Source organism: Cryptomeria japonica, chromosome 4 (assembly GCF_030272615.1).
Source record: "Cryptomeria japonica chromosome 4, Sugi_1.0, whole genome shotgun sequence".
Lineage (NCBI taxonomy): Eukaryota > Viridiplantae > Streptophyta > Pinopsida > Cupressales > Cupressaceae > Cryptomeria > Cryptomeria japonica.
In genome coordinates, this window is record NC_081408.1 from 144,944,632 (window position 1) to 144,970,747 (window position 26,116).

At 38.6% G+C, this 26,116-nt stretch overlaps 1 protein-coding gene across 3 annotated transcripts in view; it reads right to left on the reverse strand.

Moving 5' to 3' along the window:
• The window catches only part of LOC131074115 (DEAD-box ATP-dependent RNA helicase 50), a 161,345-nt gene extending 140,818 nt beyond the window's left edge, over positions 1-20,527 (reverse strand). Inside the window, exon 1 of one of the 3 annotated variants that reach the window (XM_058010664.2) lies at positions 20,101-20,527. In XM_058010664.2, the coding sequence (XP_057866647.1) occupies positions 20,101-20,356 (256 nt within the window). In that variant the 5' untranslated portion in view covers positions 20,357-20,527. The remainder of the gene's footprint in view (positions 1-20,100) is intronic. The other 2 variants (XM_058010663.2, XM_058010665.2) reach the window with 2 other exon arrangements.
• Between the last annotated feature and the right edge of the window lie 5,589 nt (positions 20,528-26,116).

Sequence of the window (26,116 nt, forward strand, 5' to 3'; positions counted from 1 at the left end):
TTAGGGTTCCTAGTGCTTCCTATGGGCCTGTTCTTCCTAGAACATAGAACTTTAATCATTGTGAACTCTATAAGTTCCCTGTCTTAAAGTCTTCATGAAGGCATTGAAATTCAAGAGATTGTTAACCAATTGGGCAATTGCCCTCACCTCTCAGCTAGGTTTCAACTTAATAGGAATAGTGATATTTTATTATTCCAATGCTAATGAGTGTTGATTTAATGGTAGTGCTCGTTAACCACAAGCAAACATCAGATTTGTTGCCTTCCCAACCATAGAAGATAAGCTCTTATCGTCACCCCCAAGCACACTACATGTCCTTCATGTTACTGAATTCATATCTATTGATGCAATCATGACCTTACATATATATGAATCAATACCTCTTAATAGACCTCAAGTCGGCCATATATTTTTGGCGCCAAGGAAAGGGTCAGACCTATATATTACAAGTTACATATGAGTCTCCCTTAGTTGCAAGTTACATTTAACTTAATCACAAGTTACACACAAGTGGTTCGCCCAAATAGGGGCTGCCCCAAATTAGACTCATACAACTGAGATATCCAAATGCCAAGGCCGACAAGCCACTTGGCATTTTGTGCACTAGGTCAGCCCTAGAAGGGATCCGACCTAGCTACACAACAACACTCCCTCTTAGCTAGGGAGGACTGCTTCTGAATAACCAAGTCACATAGTGACTACCACCATGGCTACTCCCATGAATAATGCGTTCACCATAGCTACTCCCAGAGGGTGAACAAGCATATCATGGAATTTCTTCCATGATACCCACCATACCTACTCACAAAGGGTGGAAGAGGGATTTCACCTCGATCTTCTCCCAAAGAAGGGTGCATTACCACCATGCCTACTCGCAAAGGGTGGCTCCACCATGTCTACTCGCAAAGGGTGGACCGAGGGCTCTAACCTCAAACTTCTCCCAAAGAAGAATGCAACTCCACCATGCCTACTCGCAGAGGTTGGATCCACCATACCTACTCGCAAAGGGTGGAATGAGGGCTTTCACCTCAAACTTCTCCCAAAGAAGAATGCATTAACGACGGATTGCACCTCGAACTTCTCCCTCACAGAGAAGAACTCATTAACAAGGGATTGCACCTCGAACTTCTCCCTCACAGAGAAGAACTCATTAACAAGGGATTGTTCCTCGAACTTCTCCCTCACAGAGAAGAGCTCATTAACCAAGGGCTTTCACCTCAAATTTCTCCATCACAAAGAAAAATGCATTAACCAAATCTTCATGATATTGTGGCTCCCTCTGAAGCTAGAAAGTCGGGCTCCCTCTGAAGCTGAAATGTCAAGCTCCCTCTGAAGCTGAAATGTTAGGCTTCCTTGAGCTCCCTCCGAAGCTGAAATCAATCTTCTGACCTCCTTGTCCAAGGTTACCTCTAGTTATGTATCACCAACTCAACTTTATGGCAGCAAGCTGTCTCTAGACTTCGGCCTGTGATGCTTCCTCACAGGATGCCTCAAAATCTTCCTTCCTTGAAGAAACTCTTTCGGCCATCATCTCAGTTCTATGACTGCAAGCTTCAAGTTCTTTCTCCCTTGAATGCTTCTTGGTCTATCCTGAAAGCATTTTAGAGAGTTTAATAATAGTTCATAGAACTAAACTATCTCGAAGGGAAACACCAATGCTAGAAGCATACAAGATTCACTATCCCAATGTCATAGCAAAAATTAATAACTCAAAAATTCCTAGACATTATATAGGGATACAAGCAAAAAAATACTTATCTCTTTATTGTTGATACCCATGGAGTTAGTCCTGCAACTGTGTCTCATCTTTTCATCCACAAAGACTGAGACACTAAGTCCTAGGAGCATCACCCTTCAAATCTGAGACACACCAAGCCTTTCTGAGTGCTGGAACTCACACGACTTCCAAGGATGAACAAGGAACATGTCTGTCATAAGTTTTCAGTCAAACATAGGTTTGAATGGAACCCCTTCTAATCAGTTATCGAAGATTTCTCATGCCCGGCTTCACCCAGAAAACCATGCTAGCTTAAGCTCCAGTAAATAAGGATTGCAAAACCTTTGTATTAGACCCCTTCAATGATATTTGTATGTGAGTCGCTGGTATTAGTTCTCAGCCCGTGCCAAAATGAGTGCCAAGAATGATATCCTACGGATAGAGAGGGAGAGACGCTGCCTGAAGAATGCCTTCCTCGATATTTAGTCGAAATGGACCTATTTCCGGACAAAGGAAATAATATTCGCAATCACAATTATGTCACACCAAAATTCAGCTATCAGCTACTCCATTGTGCTAGGCATAAGGAATAGCACTATAGATAGGATCGCAGGTTTGTGGAAAGGGTTCGGCCTGAACAGTCAAACTGTAAGCTATGATAATGACCCCTTACCGGACATGAGAATTCCTATACATGCTGACTCCTAATTCATAGGTGCCGCCCTCAAACTGCAACTACCAGCCGTTGTATATGACTGGTTCAGACTAAGGAAGAAGGCAGGGATGTGGTGATAAAAGCAGTTCGCCCAATTTAAGTGCCCTCGATTCTCTTTCGATAGACTTCGATGCCTTCAATTGCAAGGTGTAATGCCACTGGTTGCAGGGATGTGGTGATAAAAGCAGTTCGCCCAATTTAAGTGCCCTCGATTCTCTTTCGATAGACTTCGATGCCTTCAATTGCAAGGTGTAATGCCACTGGTTGCAGAGATAGGTGATTGAACTCGACCAAGATGACTCTAGGGTTGTGTCAAAGCAGTCAACTCAAGGGTTTCATCGACTGTGGAAACATAGCCCAAGGGATTTGCCACCTCGTGAATGCAAGTTCAAACCACGTTGCAGTGTTTTGGATCAGCTTGCACAACCTGACCTGAAACATCGCCTCCTTCATGACTTGTGTTGCTCTTGCCCTCGACATTTTCTTTAGCCTTTTGTTACCTAGACTTAGAGAATCCTCCATTTTTCTTGCTTTGTTTAAGAGTTCCATCTATATTACAGATAGTCGTTGTTGCAAGATTCGAAGCTACTTAGTCTCCACGCAAATTACTTTGATTGAACTTCCTCAAAAGCACAAGATCTTGTTAGACACAATGCACCACTGAGAGGGGGTGAATCAGTGGTACTCAAAACTTTTCCCTTTAACTATCCCTATGAAAGTATACTAGTTAACAGATCTAGCTGAATGCAGACTTACCAGTTAGTGAGGAGACAAAACACAAATGCATTCACACATTGGGACATCTCATAACACCAGTATGTACGAGGAAAAAACCAAAACGAGAAAAAACCTCGATGAGCAAAGTTGTTGGAGACTACTGCTCCAATCCAACCTCACAATGAATCTATGTGACAATGTTTAGGGCACCAACCCAAGGAGCTACAACCCCTGATTTAGGGCACCAACCCCTAACTTGTTTATGGGCTACAACCACTGCACCGAGCTACAACTCAGTGAATACAAAACAATCATTTACAAATTAATAACCTTGTTACAAATGAATTTTGTAACACTTCTACAAATCTCTCTTCTGGATCTTCTATCCAGTTCACTACCGGTTCTCTTCCTCACCCACTCACTGCTGCAATCTTATCGGTTCAGCCTCTTTTCCTCCTCTACCAGTTCTCTCTCTCTCTGTCGGTTCTCACTTCTTTCAGCTGCTCTGTTGCTTTCCACCGGTACTACCCTCAGTCGGTTCTATGTCTGCCTTCTCTGCAGTTACCTTTTCTACTTCTCTGTCAGTATGGTCACTACTGGTAATGCACTTCTACCTCGTTCTCCCTCACACTCAGTCTCTTCTATATCTCCTTGATGAGCACTTGACTAATCCCCTCTCACATGCAGCAGCTCTATCTTCTTCTATTCAGCAGCCCCCTTCAATGATTTTGGCTTCTTTATTTATAACCTAGTTTTCCCACCAAAAACCAATTCAAAAACATGGGCGGTTAGGGTTTCCTCATCAACCTCGAGGTAAACCAAATCCAATCAGATCTTATCCGATCTGATCACCCAGACAGTTGTTTGCTCATTACCGCCATTAACACGCCTTCCAATACACGCTTTCTAAACTTAGCAACTCTGGCCATGTATCTCGACCTGCATTTGTCAAAACGTCATTAATACTTCTGTTGTTTCCTTCTCGAGGTCTTGTTGTGACGTATTCACACATCGCCCCATTGCAAATGGGGACCCCTACTTTTTTCGCTTTGTGGGGTTTTGCTTTCTAGGTTTTAGTGTTTTGTCTATTAGCCTTTGCTTTTCGAGTGTCGCCAGGGGGATCACTAGGATGGCAAGCTCTGCTTGAGCCGAGGTGAGTCTTTTGGGCCCCAGAATTAGGGTTTCTTTGAAAGTCTTCCTTAGGGCCTGGTTTTGCTCTTGTTGCTAATTGTGTCTTGCTTGGTGAGTGAGTATTATTCTTGAAGGTCTGAACTAGGTCAAGTTGGTGAGTGATGAAGTCTGGAATGTCATCCTGATCTTCAAATGCCCTGAAATTTGGCTGTCTGGAATGTCCTGATCCTGAAATTTGGCTGTCTGGAATGTCTTCCTAATCCTGAAATTTGACTATGTCTAGAAAACTGAAGAATCCTCCAAAAACTAGATTTTGCAATATAACTCCTGGAGGTCCGAAACCACTCTCAACCATCCTGGAAGTATATATGGAATATAACTTAAAGTATAAGAGAGAAGAAAGATATAAGGAAATGTCACGTATACTTGAATGTTATATTCCATACATGAATCCTGACGGAGAGACCAAAATGTCAAATTTTGCTCCTGACCCTTCCAAAGAGTCCAAAGCGAATTTCGCTCCTGACCCTTCCAAAGGGTCCAAAGCGAAATTCTCCATAAGACATTCTACATTGCCCAAAGTCATGAACTAGCTCATTCCCAGGCATTTGTGAAGGCAAAATGCTTGTTTGGATGAAGGAATGTGAAAATGAAGTCAGGATCTTGGCCAAGAACATGATTTTCGCTCCTGACCCTTCCAAAGGGTCCAGAGCGAAAATCCTTGTGCACCTCAATTTGTCACTTGACAAGACCAATTTCATAGTTCCTTAGGCATGTTTGGGGGTGTCTTGACATGTTCTAACCTTAGGAGGTGAGTAAAGGTGGATAAGGTCAAGATTTTAGCCAAGAATGTGAATTTCGCTCCTGACCCTTCCAAAGGGTCCATAGCGAAATTCTTGAAAACACTCATTTTTCCTTCAGCAAGAGTCAGGACCTAGGTGGAGATGCATGAGGAAGGATCTATGTTTGCCTCCCAAAGAGGGTGAGAGTTGGAAAAGTCAAGGATCAAACCCAAAACATGATTTTCGCTCCTGACCCTTCCAAAGGGTCTAGAGCGAAAATCTTTGTAGCTCTCATTTCCTTCTTAATTTTGACTAAGTGTTGGTTTCTAAGGCGTGTTGGATGATAAGCTAGTTTGTTTTTGCCTTGAGGTGGAGTTCGATGATTTTGAAGAACAAGATTTTGGCCTAAAGGAGAATTTCGCTCCTGACCCTTCCAAAGGGTCCAAAGCGAAATTCATCATAAACTTCATTTGCTACCTTGTTTGACCCTGAAACCTTGTTCCTTAGGTGGAAAATGATCTAAGTTTGCTTCTTGAGGTGGTTTGAAGTTGGAAAAGTGAGTAATCTAGCCTAGAATGAAATTTTCGCTCCTGACCCTTCCAAAGGGTCCAGAGCGAAAATCCTCCTAAAGCTCATTTCCTCCTTAGTTTGACCAAATCTTGATTTGCAGGGTATCTTGAAAGGTAGGATAGACATCTTGTGGCCTTTGGAAATGCTTTCAAATGTGAAGGATTTTGGACCAAAAGATGAATTTCGCTCCTGACCCTTCCAAAGGGTCCAGAGCGAAATTCCTAAAAACACCTATTTTTCCATTGAAGGAGGTCCAGTCCTTGGTTTGTTATGGCGTGGATGGAAGTGAGATAGCATGTCTTTGCCTCTCGAGGTGGTTTTTGAATTGGAGAAATGAAGAATCTAACACAAATCTTGATTTTCTCTCCTGACCCTTCCAAAGGGTCTAGAGCGAAAATCTCCCTAAGATGCATTTCTTTCCTTGTTTGGCTAAAATTTGGTGTCCAAGGCATGATGAGAAGGAGAATGAACATGATCTTGCCTTTGAGAGTGTTTGGTAGCTATGAAAATGAAGGATTCTAGCCAAGAAAGGAAATTTCGCTCCTGACCCTTCCAAAGGGTCCAGAGCGAAATTCCTTATAAGCCTGCTTTTTGACCTTTCTTGGACATGAAACCTTGTTCCTAGGGCAATGAAGGATGAGATTCTACCTTGCAATGAAGTTTCAAGTTGAAAAAATGATGATTTTTGGTCAAGAATGAGAATTTCACTCCTAACCCTTCCAAAGGGTCCAGAGCGAATTTTCTCAAAACCTCTCTTTGCTATCAATTTTTTTGCTAGATCAAGTGTGGGATAAGGTAAAATCAAGGAGAAGTTGCCCCTGAGAGTGACTTTAAGTTGCTAGAAACCATGAAAGATGAAGGAATTGAGCCTAAAGTGATTTTCGCTCCTGACCCTTCCAAAGGGTCCAGAGCGAAAATCCTAAAAACCATCTTTTCTTCCAAAATTTGAGCAAAGTTAAACTTGGACAAGGGTGCGAGAAGTCATTTGGATTGCCTTAGAGTGCATTTTGGTCACCAGGAATGCAAATTTTGAAGCCAAATGAGAATTCCGCTCCTGACCCTTCCAAAGGGTCCAGAGCGAAATTCTTAAGACCACCCTTTTTCCTTACAAATCAAGTCAAGATTTTGGTTTTTATACCCTGGAGAGGAGTGAGGCAAGGTGTTCTAAGTCTTGGAGGTGATTTGAAGTTGAAAGGATGGCGAAATAGCCCTAAAACAAGATTTTCGCTCCTGACCCTTCCAAAGGGTCTAGAGCAAAAATCCTAAAATCTACCTATTCCTTTCAAATTTATGCTAAGCTATGCCTAGACCAAGGTAAAAGATGCCCTTGAGATTGCCCTTGAGTTGATGGTTGTCTCCAAAAATGATGATTTTAGGCCAGAGGAGGAAAATCGCTCCTGACCCTTCCAAAGGGTCCAAGGTGAAAATACTTCAATCACCTATTTTGCCTCGCAAAATCAAGTTAAACTTAGGTTGAATGAAAGAAGAGAAGTATTTCCTTGCCTTGTGAGGTGGATTGAAGTTGAAATGATGAAGAAGTGAACTACAAGCAAGAAATTCGCTCCTGACCCTTCCAAAGGGTCCAGAGCGAAAAACACTAAAACCATCCTTTTCTACAAATTTTGTGCTAAGTCAGTACTATACTAGGGTGAGAGAAGCTATTTGGAATGCCTTGGAAAGATGTTTCACCTTCAAAAATGTGAATTTTGAGCTAAAATTGGAATTTCGCTCCCGACCCTTCCAAAGGGTCCAGAGCGAAATTCTTCAAATCAACTATTTTTCCCTTGTGTGAGGCCAAGACTTTGATTCTTGGGGCGTGGTTGAGGATGGAAGGATGTTATTTAGCCTTACAAGATGAATTGAAATGAAGGAGATGAGGAATTAAGACCTAAAACTTGAATTTCGCTCCTGACCCTTCCAAAGGGTCTACAGCGAAATTCTTAAAACCTCCATTTTTGCCCCAAATTTACATCAAGCTTGGTGTTGGTTGAGAATGAGGACGTCCTTGGGCATGTATCTAAGCAAGTATGATCACAAGGTGAGAAGAATTTGAGCTAGGAATGCAAAATTCGCTCCTGACCCTTCCAAAGGGTCCAGAGCAAAATTCTTATGGAGCTTGTCCTTGGAAAGAATTTTAAGCAAACTTCATTTTGATATCTTCTTGTTGATGATTTAAGGTAGGAAATGCTATGTTGAAATAAATTCATTATGTGTCCTTAATCATCTCTTGATTTGTTTTGCAGATGAAAGAAGAGCAGGCATCATCAAGGACGACCTCCTCCAGCCCAGCATCGACAGGGACGACCTTTTCCAGCCCAGCATTTTAAGGGAAGGTACACCATCCATCCTACACATCAAAGACAAAAGAGGATCAAAGCAAGGGTCCGTTGGAGAAGCAAATAGTTTCAAAAGAGTTAATTAAAGTTAGCTTCTCAGCATCACCAAATTGAGTATCAACCAAGTGTCAGACAAGGTGGCATCCCAGTCATCACTCCTCCAGTCGGGTTGGTCCACTTCAGCATGTCTAGATTCATGTACTTGACTCATCAAAGATGGCACAAACTTCAATGTACCTACCCCGGTTATCCATTGGTCGAATATTCCAAAGAAGACATGTGTCCAAATAATGCAATTATTTCATTGGTCAGAATTAAGTTTGTTGTAACAAACCCTAATTAGGGTTTTCATTGTAAAATCTCAGCCATTGATCTCAAATTGATCTAAGCCATTGAATTGTATTGAGGGCACTATATAAGCCCTGGCTCCTCATTTGTAAAGGCAAATGGTTAGTTAATAGACAATAGTTAGTCAATAATAGCTAATAGTTAATAGTTAGTAATAGAGGCCAGAATAGTAGAATAGCAATTAGAGTAGATTAAGAAGAGAAGGCAAGACATTGTTGCCTTAATTGTAAAGACTTCTTTACATTGAAGATATGGTGGAATATGTTGTTTCTTTGCAATGTGCATAGTCTCTTGTTGAATCTTCATTTTTTATGATAGATGATTAAATTGAGTGAAGAAAATTGTTGAATGCACCTATGTGGAATCTGTCTAGTCCATACCACTAGCCTCTTACTGATGGTAAGTGCGCCCTACGTGGTCAACTGGCATAAAATGAGCTTAATCTTAAGTCGTTACACGTCTATTGTTCATGCATTATCTTGAATGGTGATCATTGTCAGATGGTGTACGATTTGAACGTATTGGAAGCATCCCTTAGAAGATCGCACTGAGTTGGTGTTGAATTGTTCAACTTGATGGTGAAACCCAGCCCAGTAGGACTCCACCTAGTCATTCATCCATCTTCTCGCATTCTAGATAGTAGAGTAGACTTCCTAAACCCTGCATCTTTTTCCATTTGTTTGCCTTCCAATTAGTGAATAGGACTTGTGATTCCAGCAAATTAGACGTTCAGGTCATCGAGTGTAAGTCCCCTTGTGATTCCAACAAAATCACATCATACCGCGAAGAGCTTATCCACGAGTAGAGATCCTACATAACAGAACCTTGGAGTTACTTTGACTGATCCTTCAGCGAGATCTTCAGCAGTCGGGAACTTTGTTCAAGAGAGGATAAGGTACCTTTAGGTATTTTATTCTGTGTTTGATCGTGTACAAAATACACATCAATAGGTCCTCATCCAATCCGATCTCCTTGCTTCGATCCAGGTGCCAACAACTCCCTAATTTTTTCTCTGTCGTTCATTCTTCCTCGAGCCGCACTCCTTTGATGCAATCCATAAATCATGGGATCCATATTAAATGCACCCCTGTAGAAACACCTATTTCTACATGGCACTTCACCGACCTCTCCAAGCTTGCCACTTCATCTCTACGTGGCATCCACATCGACCTCCACCTCTGCCAAATCATCTATGTCGGTATGATCAAGACCATCAACCTACCACACAACTGGTTCTTTTTTGCTGGTTTACTGATCTTGTCGGTATCTCACACTTTACCGGTTATCCTTCATGTCTGCACTTTGCTAAACTGTCGGTGGAACACCTTAACCAGTCGCCAGACATGTCTATCCTTAGCATGCTCCTTCGCACCAGGTGGGAAGTCTTTTGCATCTACACCTTGTCCATATTACTGGTGGACTTACATATCGGTAAACACTCTTGATGACACCATGTCATCAACCTCCACCGGACTCCATCTTCAATCCGGCCATTTTCCTCTGTCTGCATCTACTCACCCTTGCCTTCTTCCTGATTAGCTCGAATAACATTTTTGTCAGTTTATCAAAGTGACAAACCCATCACTCTACATTTGTTTCGGCATCTCAACATGCCTTCTCTGTTGGTCCAGTGCATAACCCTGATTTCATGCACTTGAGGCATTCCTTTGTTTCACCCGTAGATCCGATGTGAGCCTTCAAACACTTTCCTTTACCTCTTCTTCGTTATCTCATAGAACTATAATGCACATGATGCATAATAGGAGATAAGCTCCACTTACCGGTGGAGTGATACCTTGTCATCTGCATCCTGCAATGCCCTCATGACTTCCCTGTTTGTGCAGCATATCTTCAAACAGGCACATGTGATCCGGTGTGAGCACAGTCACTATCAGTCATCACTACACATGGTGACTGCAACTTCATCCGGTGGGAGTCTTGTTGTTCTGCAACCTCACAGGATACTGGTAACCTGTTCATTCTTCTCCTCCGGTGTTGATGTGATTTAGGTAACATTCTGCCTCTTCATCACGAACAACAGCTCAAGCACCTTGCACATCCTGCTTGTATACTGGTCATGAGCTTGCCAGATGGCAACTACACACTGTCAACACAACACTTAACAGTTGACATTCTTTCCTTACCAGTGATACACTGTACCGGTAACCTATCCATTTCATTCACACAAGTCAGGCACTAACTTGTGTACCAGTGACTTCAGTGGTCATTACTCTGAATGACATTCTCTTCTTTACCTTACCGGTGTTCTACAACACAAGGTGATATCAAAGATATCTCATTCTGTACTCCTTCATGACAATGTTGCACATACATCTCTCATATTGGTAGTCATCCCATACCGGTTGACATCAATGACAATACAATGCCAACAATCTCCCCCTTTGGCATTGATGTCAACCAAGGTTGCATGGGTACTCGTACCTAGCCCCTGGGTACTCGTACCGGAGACTTGGACGCGTCTCCCGCACCGGAAACTTCGTTGAAAACATCTCCATAGAGAGGAGACTTCTCACTAACATATCCGCTCGTCTCCCACCGTCTCCAAGCCAAACAAAAAAAAAGGAAACCTTAAATGTTAAAAAAAAAAAAAACACAGGCAACAAAACAATCAAAATGTAGTACAAATGAAAAAAAAAACAATGCTCAAAACAAATGCAGGTCACAAGGATTTCTTAAAACGTTGCAACAGCCATTACTAAATTATTATATTACATTTAATGTCATTATATTTAATGTTCAATGTCATTATATTTTCAGAATTTCTATAAATTATTAAATTATATTTAAAAGAAATTGGCGTCTCCAAGTACCCACGTCTCCTATTTTGAAAAAATAGTCGTACCAGTACCAGCACCAGTCTCCAAAGTCTCCAAGTACCCCTATACCCATGCAACCTTGATGTCAACTCATGTAGTATCCGACATACTACATAATCTCTCTCCCCCTTTGTATGATCCAATGGATTCTCACTCATGTAGTATGCAGTATACTACAGAATCTTTCTCCCCCTTTGACAGTAATGGAAAAAGGGCACTATTAGGACATCATTCCTCCTTGTATATACCGGTCACTGGCAAAATTCTTTCTCCCCCTTTTATTTCATTGGATGCATCTCCTCCTTTGATACCACTTGTTATATTTTCTCAAGTCACAATACTTGAGATGGAGGACTCAACCATCAACTAACACCAATTGAGCATGTAAATCTGATGCTATCTGTTAAAGCACTCAATTGCAGAAGGATGTGTCAATGAATACTACTCACCTGTCGGTCAAACTGCATCACCTCCCGTTTGATCCCAAATTTCTTTAGAATCAAATGTGATTGTACTATGAATACAACCAACCAAATGACAAGCAGATACCCATAACCATGAAATTCTCCTAGGTATACCTATTGCAATTTCCATCATCTACAGTTTGGGCAGTCAGTATACTTACAAGTTCAAGCATGTCGGCTCAACATCATAAACACTTGAACTCCCCCTGAGTCATACATCTCAGGTTCTTATTTCTTGTCAGGTCCAATACTCGGACTCCAAACTTCACCATATACCAGTTGAACTGTGCATATGTGATCATCTGATGATCTTTAGCTCCATCATATCCACCACAGCCTATGACATGAACCTGAATCTACACAATACCATACAATGACATCACCATGCCATAAATTAAACCGGTTAGCCCAAAGATATGCATTGCTGCATGATCAACCACCTAGCCAACATATGTCATTCAGGTTTTCATCAACACCACTTGAGACATAACTTCACATTTCGTGCTACCGGGGCTATTGCAATGATCTCCAACCTCATTGTCTTACATAACCTACAAGTACCTGTTAGCATTCATGCCAGTAACATCCTGCACATACCGGTTTACTGTACCAGTCCATCATCACTACCAGAGCACCTTCCTGTGACTCCTGACATTTTGTGTCACTTAGCATCTTATTCCAATTGTTAATCTCCATCTATTGACACATTCAGTAGTGATCCAACTTTCATCTGTAGGTTTGTAGTCAAGGTAGCCTCTACACACACTTATCATCTCATTTTCTTCCTTCATACCAGCAGCAGCTTGTTATTCAAGTGTCCTTCTTCACTTAGGGGGTGAATGATCTAGTTCAATATACTACTCCCCCTGAGATCCTACATCTCCTTTAGGCCTTAGGAGATATCACCTGTGCAGGGAATGCACAATGCCGGTCCATGGTCTTCTTCCTCCATACTTGCTTGGTCTCATTCTTCTTCCCATTTTCAGGCTTGGGAGTAGGTCTTTCCATCTTCTGTTGATGGGTCTTTTCATTTCTTGATTCTGCATCATTGGCAAAAGTAGTGCTATAGTAGCACACAGCATCCATCCCAACTTCATGATTGGGGAATCTCTTGACATACCGGTTTGACTGTCTGCTTCTGGTCATGTTGTTGTGATCAACAACCGAATCCGGTGGACCTCTTGCTCCTGCAGGGACATTTCTCCTTTGGTTCCATGCAAGCCTCTGACTTCCATATGCTCTATATCCACTTGTCTGTAGAGCATAGTTGTTGTATCGGCCTTCACGTGACTGTAAGTTCCTCTTCCTACAATCAAACACTATGGCCAATTCCATTACAGTTATGACAAACAATATTTGCATAACCAGGAGAGGGGACATGCATGTATCTCCTCCTAGATACATTTTGCTCATATGCATGATGTCTATGAGATCCTAGATGATTCCTTCTAGATCTCTTTCTACATTCTTCTGCCCTATGCCATAAGCATTACATGCAAAGCAATAACCGGTAAAGAATGGTATATGACTTACAAATTTATTCTGCCATGCATGGAGAGATTTTACCGGTCTGGCATCTCCATTTCTCCTTCTTTGAGGATGGATCCTTGATTGTCCATTCTATGCAGTCCTTCCATCTTGTCTCTTTTTCTCCCACACTTGCTTTGTCCTGTGGGTGGTAGCATTCCTTTGTCCTCTGCCGGTAGGAGGTCCTCTTTGCTGTCTTCTCACGTTCTTGCTTCCGGTGAAGCTGTCTTCTCCCATTTTCCCTTTTCCTTTGGAATCTGCATTATTGCTCCTTCTTGCAGCACTGGTCTTCATTCTTGTTTGCAAGTCTTCACCGATTGTGGTTAGGTAAACTTTCTTCCGGGGAGCATTTCTGACTGTGAAGGTCTATCCCTTGTTCTCTCCATTTGAGGAGACAAACATAATGTCATTGTGGGGGACATTCTTGTTGGTGGAGCATTCACCGACACCACTTCCTAAACCTTCAGTGTCCTTGGCATGCTTTTGCTTCTTCAACATCTTGTCCAAGACATCACTGCTGCCATCAAACCGAATTCTTACCTTGAGCTCATCTTGACATTTCTCAAGGTCATTTCCGAGAATCTCCATTTCTCCAACCAGCTGCAAATATTCTTTATCTTTAACTTCTAGCACAGATGCTAGATCATTACACTGGCACTCCTTGGTGCCGCCTTCTTGAGACTTCAACTCTGAGAAGCATTTCTCAGATTCTTCAAGGCATTTAGTCAACCGGTTCTGCTCCACTATAGCAACATTCTTGAATAGCTTGTATTCCTTTCTTACTCTATTGAGTTCTTCAAGTGCATTTACAAGCTCTCCTTCAAGATCAACTTCTACTTCATCTTCTTCTTCACCTTCACTATCAAATAGATCTTGTTGGCTAGATCTATTTTCCTTATCTCCTTCTTCTTCATCATCACTGCCAAACACATCATGTCAGTGGGATCCATCTACATTATCCCCTTTTGATGTGTGATACTCAATATCTGGTTCATGGGCCATGAAGAGATGAGCCTTCTCATCACCATTGCTACTGCAACAATCTGATTTGCCTCTATCATCCGTGCATGTGTTTGCAACATTGTTCTTCTCACTTCCACAAACTGATCCAGTGGTGTAGGGTTCATTTCCATACAACTTCTTCAGTCTATCCCATAGACTCTTTGTCGATCTGCATTTATCCACCTGTGAGGGATCATCACCTGTGAGCCTACTGAAAATGGCCTTCATGGCTTCTTCATTACACATGCATCTTCTTTCTTCTTCAGAGCTGGTGGGAGGACAGACATTCCTAGGGAGACCATTAACAACCGACATCCATACATCAAACCCTAGAGAGGACAAGCAAACTTCCATTCTACAACTCCAAATAGAATAGTTTGAACCATCAAACACTGGAGCAAGGATTGACACCAAACAGACCATTGTGTCCTTAAGCCAGAATCTACCCAAGCAAGAGAAAGCTTGATAAACAGGGTACCTAGGCTCTGATACCAATTGTTAGACACAATGCACCACTGAGAGGGGGGTGAATCAGTGGTTCTCTAAACTTTTCCCTTTAACTATCCCTATGAAAGTATACTGATTAACAAATCTAGTTGAAAGCAGACTTACCGGTTAGTGAGGAGACAAAACACAAATGCATTCACACACAGGGACATCTCATAACACCAATATGTACGAGGAAAAACCCAAGATGGGAAAAAACCTCGGTGAGCAATGCTGCTGGAGACTACTACTCCAATCCAGCCTCACAATGAATCTTTGTTACAATGTTCAGGGCACCAACCCAAGGAGTTAAAGCCCCTAATTTAGGGCACCAACCCAAGGAGCACCAACCTCTAACTTGTTTATGGGCTACAACCCAAAGGAGCTACAACCCCTGCACCGAGCTACAACTCAATGAATACAAAACATAATCATTTACAAATTAATAACCTTGTTACAAATGAATTTTGTAACACTTCTGCAAATCTCTCTTCTAGATCTTCTATCCAGTTCACTACCGGTTCTCTTCCTCACCCACTCATTGCTGCAATCTTATCGGTTCAGCCTCTATACCTCCTCTACCAGTTCTCTCTCTCCCTGTCGGTACTCACTTCTTTCAACTACTCTGCTGCTTTCCACCGGTACTACCCTCAGCCAGTTCTATGTCTCCCTTCTCTGTAGTTACCTTTTCTACTTCTCTGCCAGTATGGACACTACCGATAATGCACTTCTACCGGTAATGCACTTCAACCTCGTTCTCCCTCACACTCAGTCTCTTCTATATCTCCTTGATGAGCACTTGACTAATCTCCTCTCACATGCAGCAGCTCTATCTACTTCTATTCAGCAGCCCCCTTCAATGATTTTGGCTTCTTTATTTATAACCTAGTTTTCCTGCCAAAAACCAATTCAAAAACATGGGTGGTTAGGGTTTCCTCATCAACCTCGAGGTAAACCAAATCCAATCAGATCTTATCCGATCCGATTGCTCAGACAGTTGTTTGCTCATTACCGCCATTAACGCGCCTTCCAATACACGTTTTCTAAACTTAGCAACTTCGGCCCTGTATCTCGACCTGCATCTGTCAAAACGCCATTAATACTTATGTTGTTTCCTTCTCGAGGTCCTCATCCAATCCGATCTCCTTGCTTCGATCCAGGTGCCAACAACTCCCTGATTTTTTCTCTGGGATCCATATTAAATGCGCACCTGTAGAAACACCTATTTCTACATGGCACTTCACCGACCTCTCCAAGCTTGCCACTTCATCTCTACGTGGCATCCACATCGACCTCCACCTCTGCCAAATCATCTATTTCGGTATGATCAAGACCATCAACCTACCACACAACTGGTTCTTCTTTTCTGTCAGTTTACTAATCCTGTCGGTATCTCACACTTTACCGGTTATCCTTCATGTCTTCACTTTGTTGAACTGTCGGTGGAACACCTTAACTAGTCGCCACACATGTCTATCCTTAGCATGCTCCTTCGCACCAGGTGGGAAGTCTTCTGCATCTGCACCTTGTCCATATTACCGATGGACTTACATACCAATAAACACTCTTGATGACACCATGTCATCAACCTCCACCAGACTCCATCTTCAATCTGGCCATTTTCCTCTGTCTGCATCTGCTCACCCTTGCCTTCTTCCTGATTAGCTCGGATAACATTTCTGTCGGTTTGTCAAAGTGACAAACCCATCACTCTTCATTTGTTTTGGCATCTCAACATGCCTTCTCTATTGGTCCAGTGCATAACCCTGATTTCATGCACTTGAGGCATTCCTTTGTTTCACCAGTAGATCTGATGTGAGCCTTCAAACACTTGCCTTTACCTCTTCTTCCTTATCTCACAAAACTATAATGCACATGATGCATAATAGGAGATAAGCTCCACTTACCGGTGGAGTGATACCTTGTCATCTGCATCCTGCAATGCCCTCATGACTTCCCTGTTTGTGCAACATATCTTCAAACAAGCACATGTGATCCGGTGTGAGCACATTCACTGTCAGTCATCACTACACACGGTGACTGCAACTTCATCCGGTGGGAGTCCTATTGTTCTGCAACCTCACAAGATACCGGTGACCTGTTCATTCTTCTCCTCCAGTGTTGATTTGATTTAGGTAACATTATGCCTCTTCATCACAAACAACAGCTCAAGCACCTTGCCCATCCTACTTGTATGCTGGTCATGAGCTTGTCAGTTGGCAACTACACACTGTCAACACAACACTTACCAGTTGACATTCTTTCCTTATCAGTGATACACTATACCGATAACATGTCCATTTCATCCACACAAGTCAGGCACTAACTTGTGTACCGGTGACTCCAGTGGTCATTACTCTGAATGACATTCTCTTCTTTACCTTACCGGTGTTCTACAACACAAGGTGATATCAAAGATATCTCATTCTATACTCCTTCATGATAGTGTTGCACATACATCTCTCATACCGATAGTCATCCCATACCGGTTGACATCAATGACAACACAATGCCAACAGATCTACCTTCAAGCGGTTAAGCTCTATAGAAGGAACCCGCTTTGATACCACGTTTATTTAATGGTAGTGCTCGTTAACCACAGGCAAACATCAGATCTGTTGCCTTCCCAACCATAGACAATAAGCTCTTATCGTCACCCCCGAGCAGTGTCCTTCATGTTATTGAATTCATATCTATTGATGCAATCATGACCTTGCATATATATGAATCAATACCTCTTAATAGACGTCAAGTCGGCCATATATTTTTGGCGCCAAGGAAAGGGTCATACCTATATATTACAAGTTACATATGAGTCTCCCTTAGTTGCAAGTTACATTTAACTTAATCACAAGTTACACACAAATGGTTCGCCCAAATAGGGGCTGCCCCAAATTAGACTCATACAACCGAGATATATAAATGCCAAGGCCGACAGGCCACTTGGCATTTTGTGCACTACGTCGGCCCTAGAAAGGATCTGACCTAGCTACACAACAACAATGAGTTGGAGCAAGATGCTAAGAAGAGTAATGGTTTGGATCAAAGGATGCTCCCAAGGCTCTCTACTTTTAGAGACAAAAAAAATTGTATGATGGCAATTTAGAGGATGAAACTGCAAAGAAGCATACTTACTCATCCTCGACGGGGAGATGAAAGGCCATGGATGATGAAGGCACTCTGCACAAAAAGAGAACCTCTCAAGTGGGTTGTCTTGAGGAAAAATTGTGTGTTCCCCCCTTATCTACATCTATGAGGACTCAAAATGACTTGTCCAAAATCCCTCAATGTCATTGTGCCCATTCTTCGTAACTAGATCGCAACTGGGAATAGGTATGTGCAAAATATACAATTCGAGAAAGGTGAACCTACAAAACTTGACCTCTGCAATCAAAGATTTCCTAAAAAATGTTGATCTCAAAATCCTCAATTTGCAAATGGAAGGGGACCATGTTGGTGTAAAATTCATTATATATGGCATTTATTTTACTGTGTAAGTTAATCTTGCTAGGTGGGGAGTTGGTTAGAGAGGTAATTATATCTCAAATCCTTTATATGGTCATCACTTGATTAATGCAATACATATTTTAGCTTGCAATTTCGTGTGATATTGTAATTAGCATTTCTCCAGAAATTCTGGCTCCATTTTCATGGTATCAAAGCCAATTTGATACAAATGCTAATTGGTTCTCATTCAGTGCAAATTTATTGCTAGTGTAGTGTTGTGTGAGGTTGTGGATCTGCATAATATCGTGGATCTTTGACAGTCGCTAATCCTTTGAAGCTGTGAAGGTGCATATTTGGCACCCTCTGTGCAAATTTGAAGCAGATCTATGTGAAAAAAATCGGCCTGCCTTTCATTGCAAATAGGTTGGCCTTTCTTTTGTGTGAAATTCTATTCTGTGAAAAGGTGTGTGCTGCATTTGGTTAAGTCTGCAAATTCACCTTTAATTTGCTTTGAAATTCCTTTAAGTCTGCCTCACTTTGCATTTATTTCTACAAATTTAGCTTCACTTTGTATGAAATCTGCCTTGCTTTGCATCTATTTCTGCAAATTTACCTTAATTTGCAAAGGCAATTTCCATTGCATTCAGTTTCTAGTTTGAACCATTCATTTGGATTAAATTGCAAAGGTGTTTGAATATTGTGCAATATTTGCACTTTCTAGCATATGAATCTCTGTTGATTTGCAAAGACGTTTGAATATTTGCAGTCTATATTTGCAATATTTACAGGTTTGATGTTTGAATCTCTCTTGATCTGGAAATCTTTGCACAAAGTCTCGCAATATTTGCAAGAAAGCATTGGAAATCAGTTGTAGAGAAGGGCAGAACAACATATTAGCAGTGTGAGAGATCAGCACAATTAAAGGTGTTAAGAGTGTTAACTTTTCTTTAGCAAAGAGGCGCACTATTCATCTTGAAAAAAGGCAGATTTGATGATGTCAGCAAATACTCTAGGACTTATGTCACCAAAGGGAAGTGGTGAGAGCCTCCAAAGGAGTTAAGCCCTTGGTCATATGGGATTTTCAACTGCTAATTTTGTCCAACCCAAGGGAACTTAAATTCCACTGCCATATTCTCATTTTTTCTCTCAAATTTGTTAAATTTCTCCGAAGACATTTTTTGTTAAAAAATTTATTTACAATTTTAGGCAAATCAGGAAAAAATTTAAATTGATAAACTTTTGACTAGCAACTTGAAATTGAGTGCCGTCTTTTTTTTAAGCGATTAATTTTTATGCTAAATGCTTGACAAAGAATGTTGTTGATTATCCAAGCCTATCAAACAACATTCTTCAACTTCCATCCTGAAAGGGATAAAAGTATATAGGTTGTCTTTGCATTTGGCCTATGGCCTTCTAACTTTATGAATAAAATTTTCAAATTTAACAAAAAAAATAAATTTCCCGTGTCCAATTTTTTGTCACATAAAACTTCAAAGTATTTATCCGATTTCCAAAAGTATGGTAAACATTACAAACTATTTCCCAGTTTCCAAATTTTAGCCGTAAGGCTCTCTACAGAGGAAATACTTAAAAAAAATTGAAACTAATTTTCCATTTTCCAAATTTACACCATCGAATGGAAATTCTTAGAACACAAGTCCAATTTTATATAAAGAAGGTTCCAATGTTCATCACAAACATAACCTAAGATTCTCTTTACAAATCTTATGAATGTGATCGACAAAGTGATTTTATCTGATTATAAATTTGAACTAAAATAAATTAAAATGGATAATTGCAAATACTAACATAACCTAAGATTCTCTTTACAAATCTTATGAATGTGATCGACAAAATGATTTTATCTGATTATAAATTTAAACTAAAATAAATTAAAATGGATAATTGCAGATACTAAGCACTTAAAAATTCGCTCGTAACGAAAATAATTCTCTGCCTACTTCCTTAGAATTTTACTGTGACTGTGATTTTTACAGAGATGATAGAGTTTCACAACTTACCTTTTTTGGCTCTCAAAACTTTAGCGCTAGATTCTGAATCATTTACTACCAGAATCTTCTTCTTCTCTGTAGACCCTGTTGCTATCATACGGAGCCTCTTCACTGGAGTCAAGCCATTATTTCTGGAAGAAATTATTTGTCTAGACGCTAAGGAAGTCTTCCCATTTAATCTGGCGTCCTTCTGAAGAATTTTAGAGTCATTTTGCGCAATGCTTGGGAAAATTATTTGGACATTCGCTAAAACTACGTTCTGCATTGTCAAACTAGTCGCAGAAGTATGGCAATGATGATGAATTAGGAGGTTTTTAATTTAAAGTAGAATGATCTCTGTGGGTACATGGGGGTTTTAAGAGGGTTTTCGTGCCGCACTGTGAAATTGTGGATAAGGAAGACTGGACGTGGCAAATAGCCCCACGGTCCCATGAAGTGAAATTTTAAAATGAATATTTATAGGGCGTAAAGAAATAAATCGCTTCAATTATATCATTTAGGTCGAATGAATGAATGAAGGAATCTAATGTTCAATTCAGATTTTTTTCATGTTTATTTTTTTTATGGATTCTGATTAAGAAATTTGTTCTTTTTGTGAAGTCTTGTCTCTTCTAAAAGTTCATTCAAAGTGTTCAGGTAAGTTTATTCAAACTGTTCACCATTAGGGGAAGAGCACCAGTAGTTGTCATAGCTAACTTTGAGCACCTACAGATCCTAAACGGTATATTGGATTTCAAATTTATTTTTTTTGGTTGTCTTCGTATGCGACTTAACTGCTTAAAGCTATTGATCCGGCTTTTGGGTAGTAACGATCCGATCTCTATGGGTCGTTATACGTCAAAAGGTCAAAAAGTGGTCATTTTGAAGTGATGACCAATACTTGACCTCTTTCGCGCTAATACCCGCACTAAAATGCCAATACATGTTTATTAAATACCTAATAACTAATTTATTTGTCATCTATTTAAAATAAATATTTAACCTAATTATATTAATTCTAACATTTTAAAAAATCCCTTTTCCATATTTTAAAATTTAAAATGTGTGGTAAAAAACAAGTTTGTCCACCCTTAACCGCCATGGTGGGTTTGAGGGAGGGTCTCACGTGGGTCAGTTTACTGCCATCTACGTTGCCCTAAAAACTTAGTGAAATGAAGATTTTTTGGGCATTTTCATTGTTCACGATACTTCTTATCCTACATTCCTTCGTTGTGCTCTGCAAAAACACCATTTCTCGGACGTGCTATGCAAAAACGTCATTTCTCCTCTACATCCATTCTAGGGAACACCTAGCACTACGTCCCTGCAATATTGGATGTCCAAAGATGGTTTAACTCTTTCGTAGGTTCATTATGCTTTGTCTTTTGATGATTTTTGTGTATGCAGTTTAGGGTTTCATAATTATTTGAAAGCCCTTCTTTATTTATCATTTTATTTTATGGGTGGGTTGTTAAATGGTTCTCTTTGTTTATAATGTCAAAATAATTACAAAGAATGCAAAAAAATTGATTATTGTTCATAATTATTCGAAACCCCTTCATTATTTATCATTTTATTTTATGGGTGCCTTGTTAAATGGTGTCTATGTTTATAATGCCAAAATAATTACAGAGGGTGCAAAAAAAATTATTCGAAACCCCTTCATTATTTATCATTTTATTTTATGGTTGCGTTGTTCAATGGTGTCTCTCTGTTTGTAATGCCAATATAATTACAGAGAGTGCAAAAAAAATTGATTATTATTCATAATTATTCGAAAGCCCTTCTTTATTTATCATTTTATTTTATGGGTGGGCTATTAAATGGTTCTCTCTATTTACAATGCTAAAATAATTACAGAGAATGCAAAAAAAAATGATTATTGTTCATAATTATTCGAAACCCCTTCATTATTTATCATTTTATTTTATGGGTGCGATGTTCAATGGTGTCTCTCTATTTATAATGCCAAATTAATTACAGAGAGTGCAAAAAAAATTGATTATTGTTGACAATAATTCGAAACCCCTTCGTTATTTATCATTTTATTTTATGGGTTCGTTGTTCAATGGTGTCTCTCTATTTATAATGCCAAAATAATTACAGAGAGTGCAAAAAAAATTGATTATTGTTCATAATTATTCGAAAGCCCTTCTTTATTTATCATTTTATTTTGTGAGTGGGCTGTTAAATGGTTCTCTCTATTTCTAATGCCAAAATAATTAGAGAGAATGCAAAAAAAATTGATTATTGTTGATAATTATTCGAAACCCCTTCATTATTTATCATTTTATTTTATGGGTGTGTTGTTCAATGGTGTTTCTCTATTTATAATGTCAAAATAATTATAGAGTGCAAAAAAAATTGATTATTGTTGATAATTATTCGAAACCCTTTCATTATTTATCATTTTTTTTATGGATGTGTTGTTAAATGGCGTCTCTCTATTTATAATGCCAAAATAATTACAGAGAATGCAAAAAAAAATTGATTATTGTTCATTGTTATTCTTTGTTTCATTTCAATGCTCTGTTACAGTTTAATAATGTCAAAATCCTTACAGTATAATAATGTTGAAATCCTCACAGAGAATGGCACAAAAAAAATGATTATCTATTTGTTTTATTTGAAACCTCTTCATTATTTATCATTTCATTTTATGGGTGCCCTCTTAAATGGTGTCTCTTTGTTTATAATGACAAAATAATTATAGAGAACGCAAAAAAAAATTGATTATTGTTCATAATTATTCGAAACCCCTTCATTATTTATCATTACAATAATGTGTATGTCTGATACTCGCTATAAGGTTGTTGTCCTCATGTGTGTGTGTGTGTGTGTTATTGTCGATATATAACAACTTTCTCACATACACATTATGGGCCACTTGGCACAAATTACCGCCAACTACATTGCCCTAAAAAACTTTGGGAAATGAAGATTTTTTTAGGCATTTTCATTGTTTGCTCTACCTTCAATTTGTTAATATACTCATTGTAAATAATATTATCAGACATACACTATATTACTTCCAGTAAATTTCATATGAGAAATACGGCAACATCATTCAATCATTAGTCATCATAAGACAATATCAATAATATCTAATGTAATATTACATCTTAATACAATATCAGCAATATCTAATGTAATATTACATCTTAATACAATATTTGCTTTTACTTTCTCTCCTTGATATATAATGTCTCAAGTTTTGTACCTATATGGTTATTGTCCACATATATACACACACACACACACATATATATATATACATGTATATATTTGTGTGTGAGTATATATATATATAACACCATTTTATTTTGTTCAAAGATGTTCAATGATGGTTTTGTACTCATTGGTATATGCAGAAATTGATTTGTTTTTTCATCGTTTATCTTAATGTCATTGAGGGTTTCATTTCAATGATCCATCTCTATATATATATTTATACAGGTACACACAATAGCATTTTTATTTTGTTGAAAGATGTTCAATGATGTAATTGTTCAATATCTAATAGAATATCAGCAATATCTAGTTTTTAATCACATCGCAGCTATATATTTTACTCCTACATCTCATGCTTTTAGTTTGTCTCCTTGTTATATACAATTTCAAGTTACGTGCCTATATGGTTATTGTCCATATAGACATACATATATATACACACATATACATATATATGTATATGTATATATATACATGAAGAAACACACACAATAGCGTAATATGTTTTATAATGATGGTTGTTTCATGTTTTGTGGCTATATGGTTATTGTCTATATAAATGTGTAAATGTATATGGACAATAACCATATAGCCACAAAACTTCTTTTAATCAACAACATATTCCTTATTCAATGGCGCTCATTCAAATTGGTACACATTGAATAACTAAATTCCTTCTAAAGGTCAATGTTAAATGTTATAAATCTTTCAATTTAAATGATATTGTTTTCAGTAAACCAATATTTCTTTCAATATAGTCATTGTAAATAATATTAACAGCTATATTGGATGTCCAATGATGATTTATGTTCCTTCGTAGTTGCATTATGCTTTGTATATTGATGTTTTCTTTGCATGCGGTTTATAGTTTCATTTCAATGCTCTCTTACAATTTAATGTGCCTATATGGTTATTGTCCACACACACACACACACACACACACACACACACACACACATACATATATGTGTGTGCACATGTGGGTATGTGTAGACACACACAATAGCATTTTTTTTGTTCAAAGGTTTTCAATGATGGATTTGTACTCATTGGTACATGTAGAAATGGATTTGTTTTTTAATCATTCTAGTGTGAACTTGACTCCACTTTCTTTGCTTCATTATAGTGTGAACTTGAAGGTTTATAGTGTGAACTTGACTTCAAATCATTTGCTTCATTATAGTGTGAACTTGACTCCAAATTATTTGATTCATTATAGTGTAAACTTGATTCAAGTTTATTTGCTTCATTATAGTGTCAACTTGACTCCACATTATTTGTTTCATTATAGTGTGAATTTGACTCATTATATTGTTTCAACATAGATATATATAGTGTGAACTTGACTCATTATAGTGTGAACAATTCAAAGCATAGAAGAAAACTGAACAATTCGAAGCAATGGAGGACTGCATATTTAATATAACATGACCGACTGTTTCCCACAAAAATTTAAATTTGAAAATAGCTAGCTACCACAATCCAATGCATTGCACATTCGAATTATATTATAAGACAAAATTTTCCATGTCACTTTCATTACAATCCAATTCATTGAATATTTCTGAGTTCTGTAAATTCCCTTTGCACATTCCTTATGTAACTATTTGTTTGCAATATGTATGTATGTTATGCATATGTATGTATATGTGCAATTCTATGTACATGTGCATATGTATGTAGGTGGATATGTATATGTATGTACTTATGCATTTGAATATGTAGGTATGAATGTGTAAGGATTGTATGCATGTTGTCAAATGTTAAAGATGGTCAAAATATTATTCTGCATTCAATAATGTATGGATGATTTGTTGTGACAACGTTATGAGCACCCTCGATTATTACTATTTTTTGCAGGTGTGTTAGAGCATCAAGGGAAGAACCATACTTATGGAAGATCATCATATCAATGTAAATGTGTTTATTAACACACTTCAATTCTTTGGAGATTATGCCTTTAATGCTTACATTTTATATTAATTTGTGTAGATATCTTAGGTAGTTATGCATTTCTTATTAAATGTGTTTCTTAACACACTTTAGTTTGTTTTGCATTTTGTTGTGATTGTTATGGCAAGCAATTACAAACACGATAAGGAGTCACTATGTCGAAGACAACAAGCCTTCCTCTCACATAAAGTGAATATGATTTTACTTTGGCAATGATCTAGTAGACAATGCAATTTTGTGATTTGTTTATGTTCAATTTGTGAATTATTTATGTTTCAATTTGTTTAAATTCCTCACTTAGTTCATATGGCTGCATGAGACACACTTAGTTCACATTAGAAAAAAATCTAGTAGAAAATGCATTTTGTGAATTGTTTATCTTTCAATCTTCTCTTTGTGAGACTTTACTTTGGCAACGATCTAGTAGACAATGCAATTTCTGATTTGTTTATGTTTCAATTTGTGAATTGTTTATGTTTCAATTTTGAAGAAGTTGAGAAAATACAACTTCAGAGATCCCAAGAGCCCCTACAAGAAAAATACCTGTCACAAGAGAAAATTGGAGACAAAAATGCAATAATGGTGCTGAAGAAAAATATTATCATTTAGAGAGGAAATCAATAATGAAAAAGTACAATACAATCCTTATAAAAGAATATTGGCAACCCTAAAGGTGTGCAACCCTAAAGGGATAATGTGTATTTAATAATTATTAAATACCTACAATATTATTAAATGCCTAAGTTTAGCTTAAGCGTAGAGGATAATAGACTAATAATTAAATAAATAATTATTAGCTAATACATGATAACTCTAACACCCCCGCTTAAGATGAACTTAGGGAGTAGCTAAAAAACTAAAT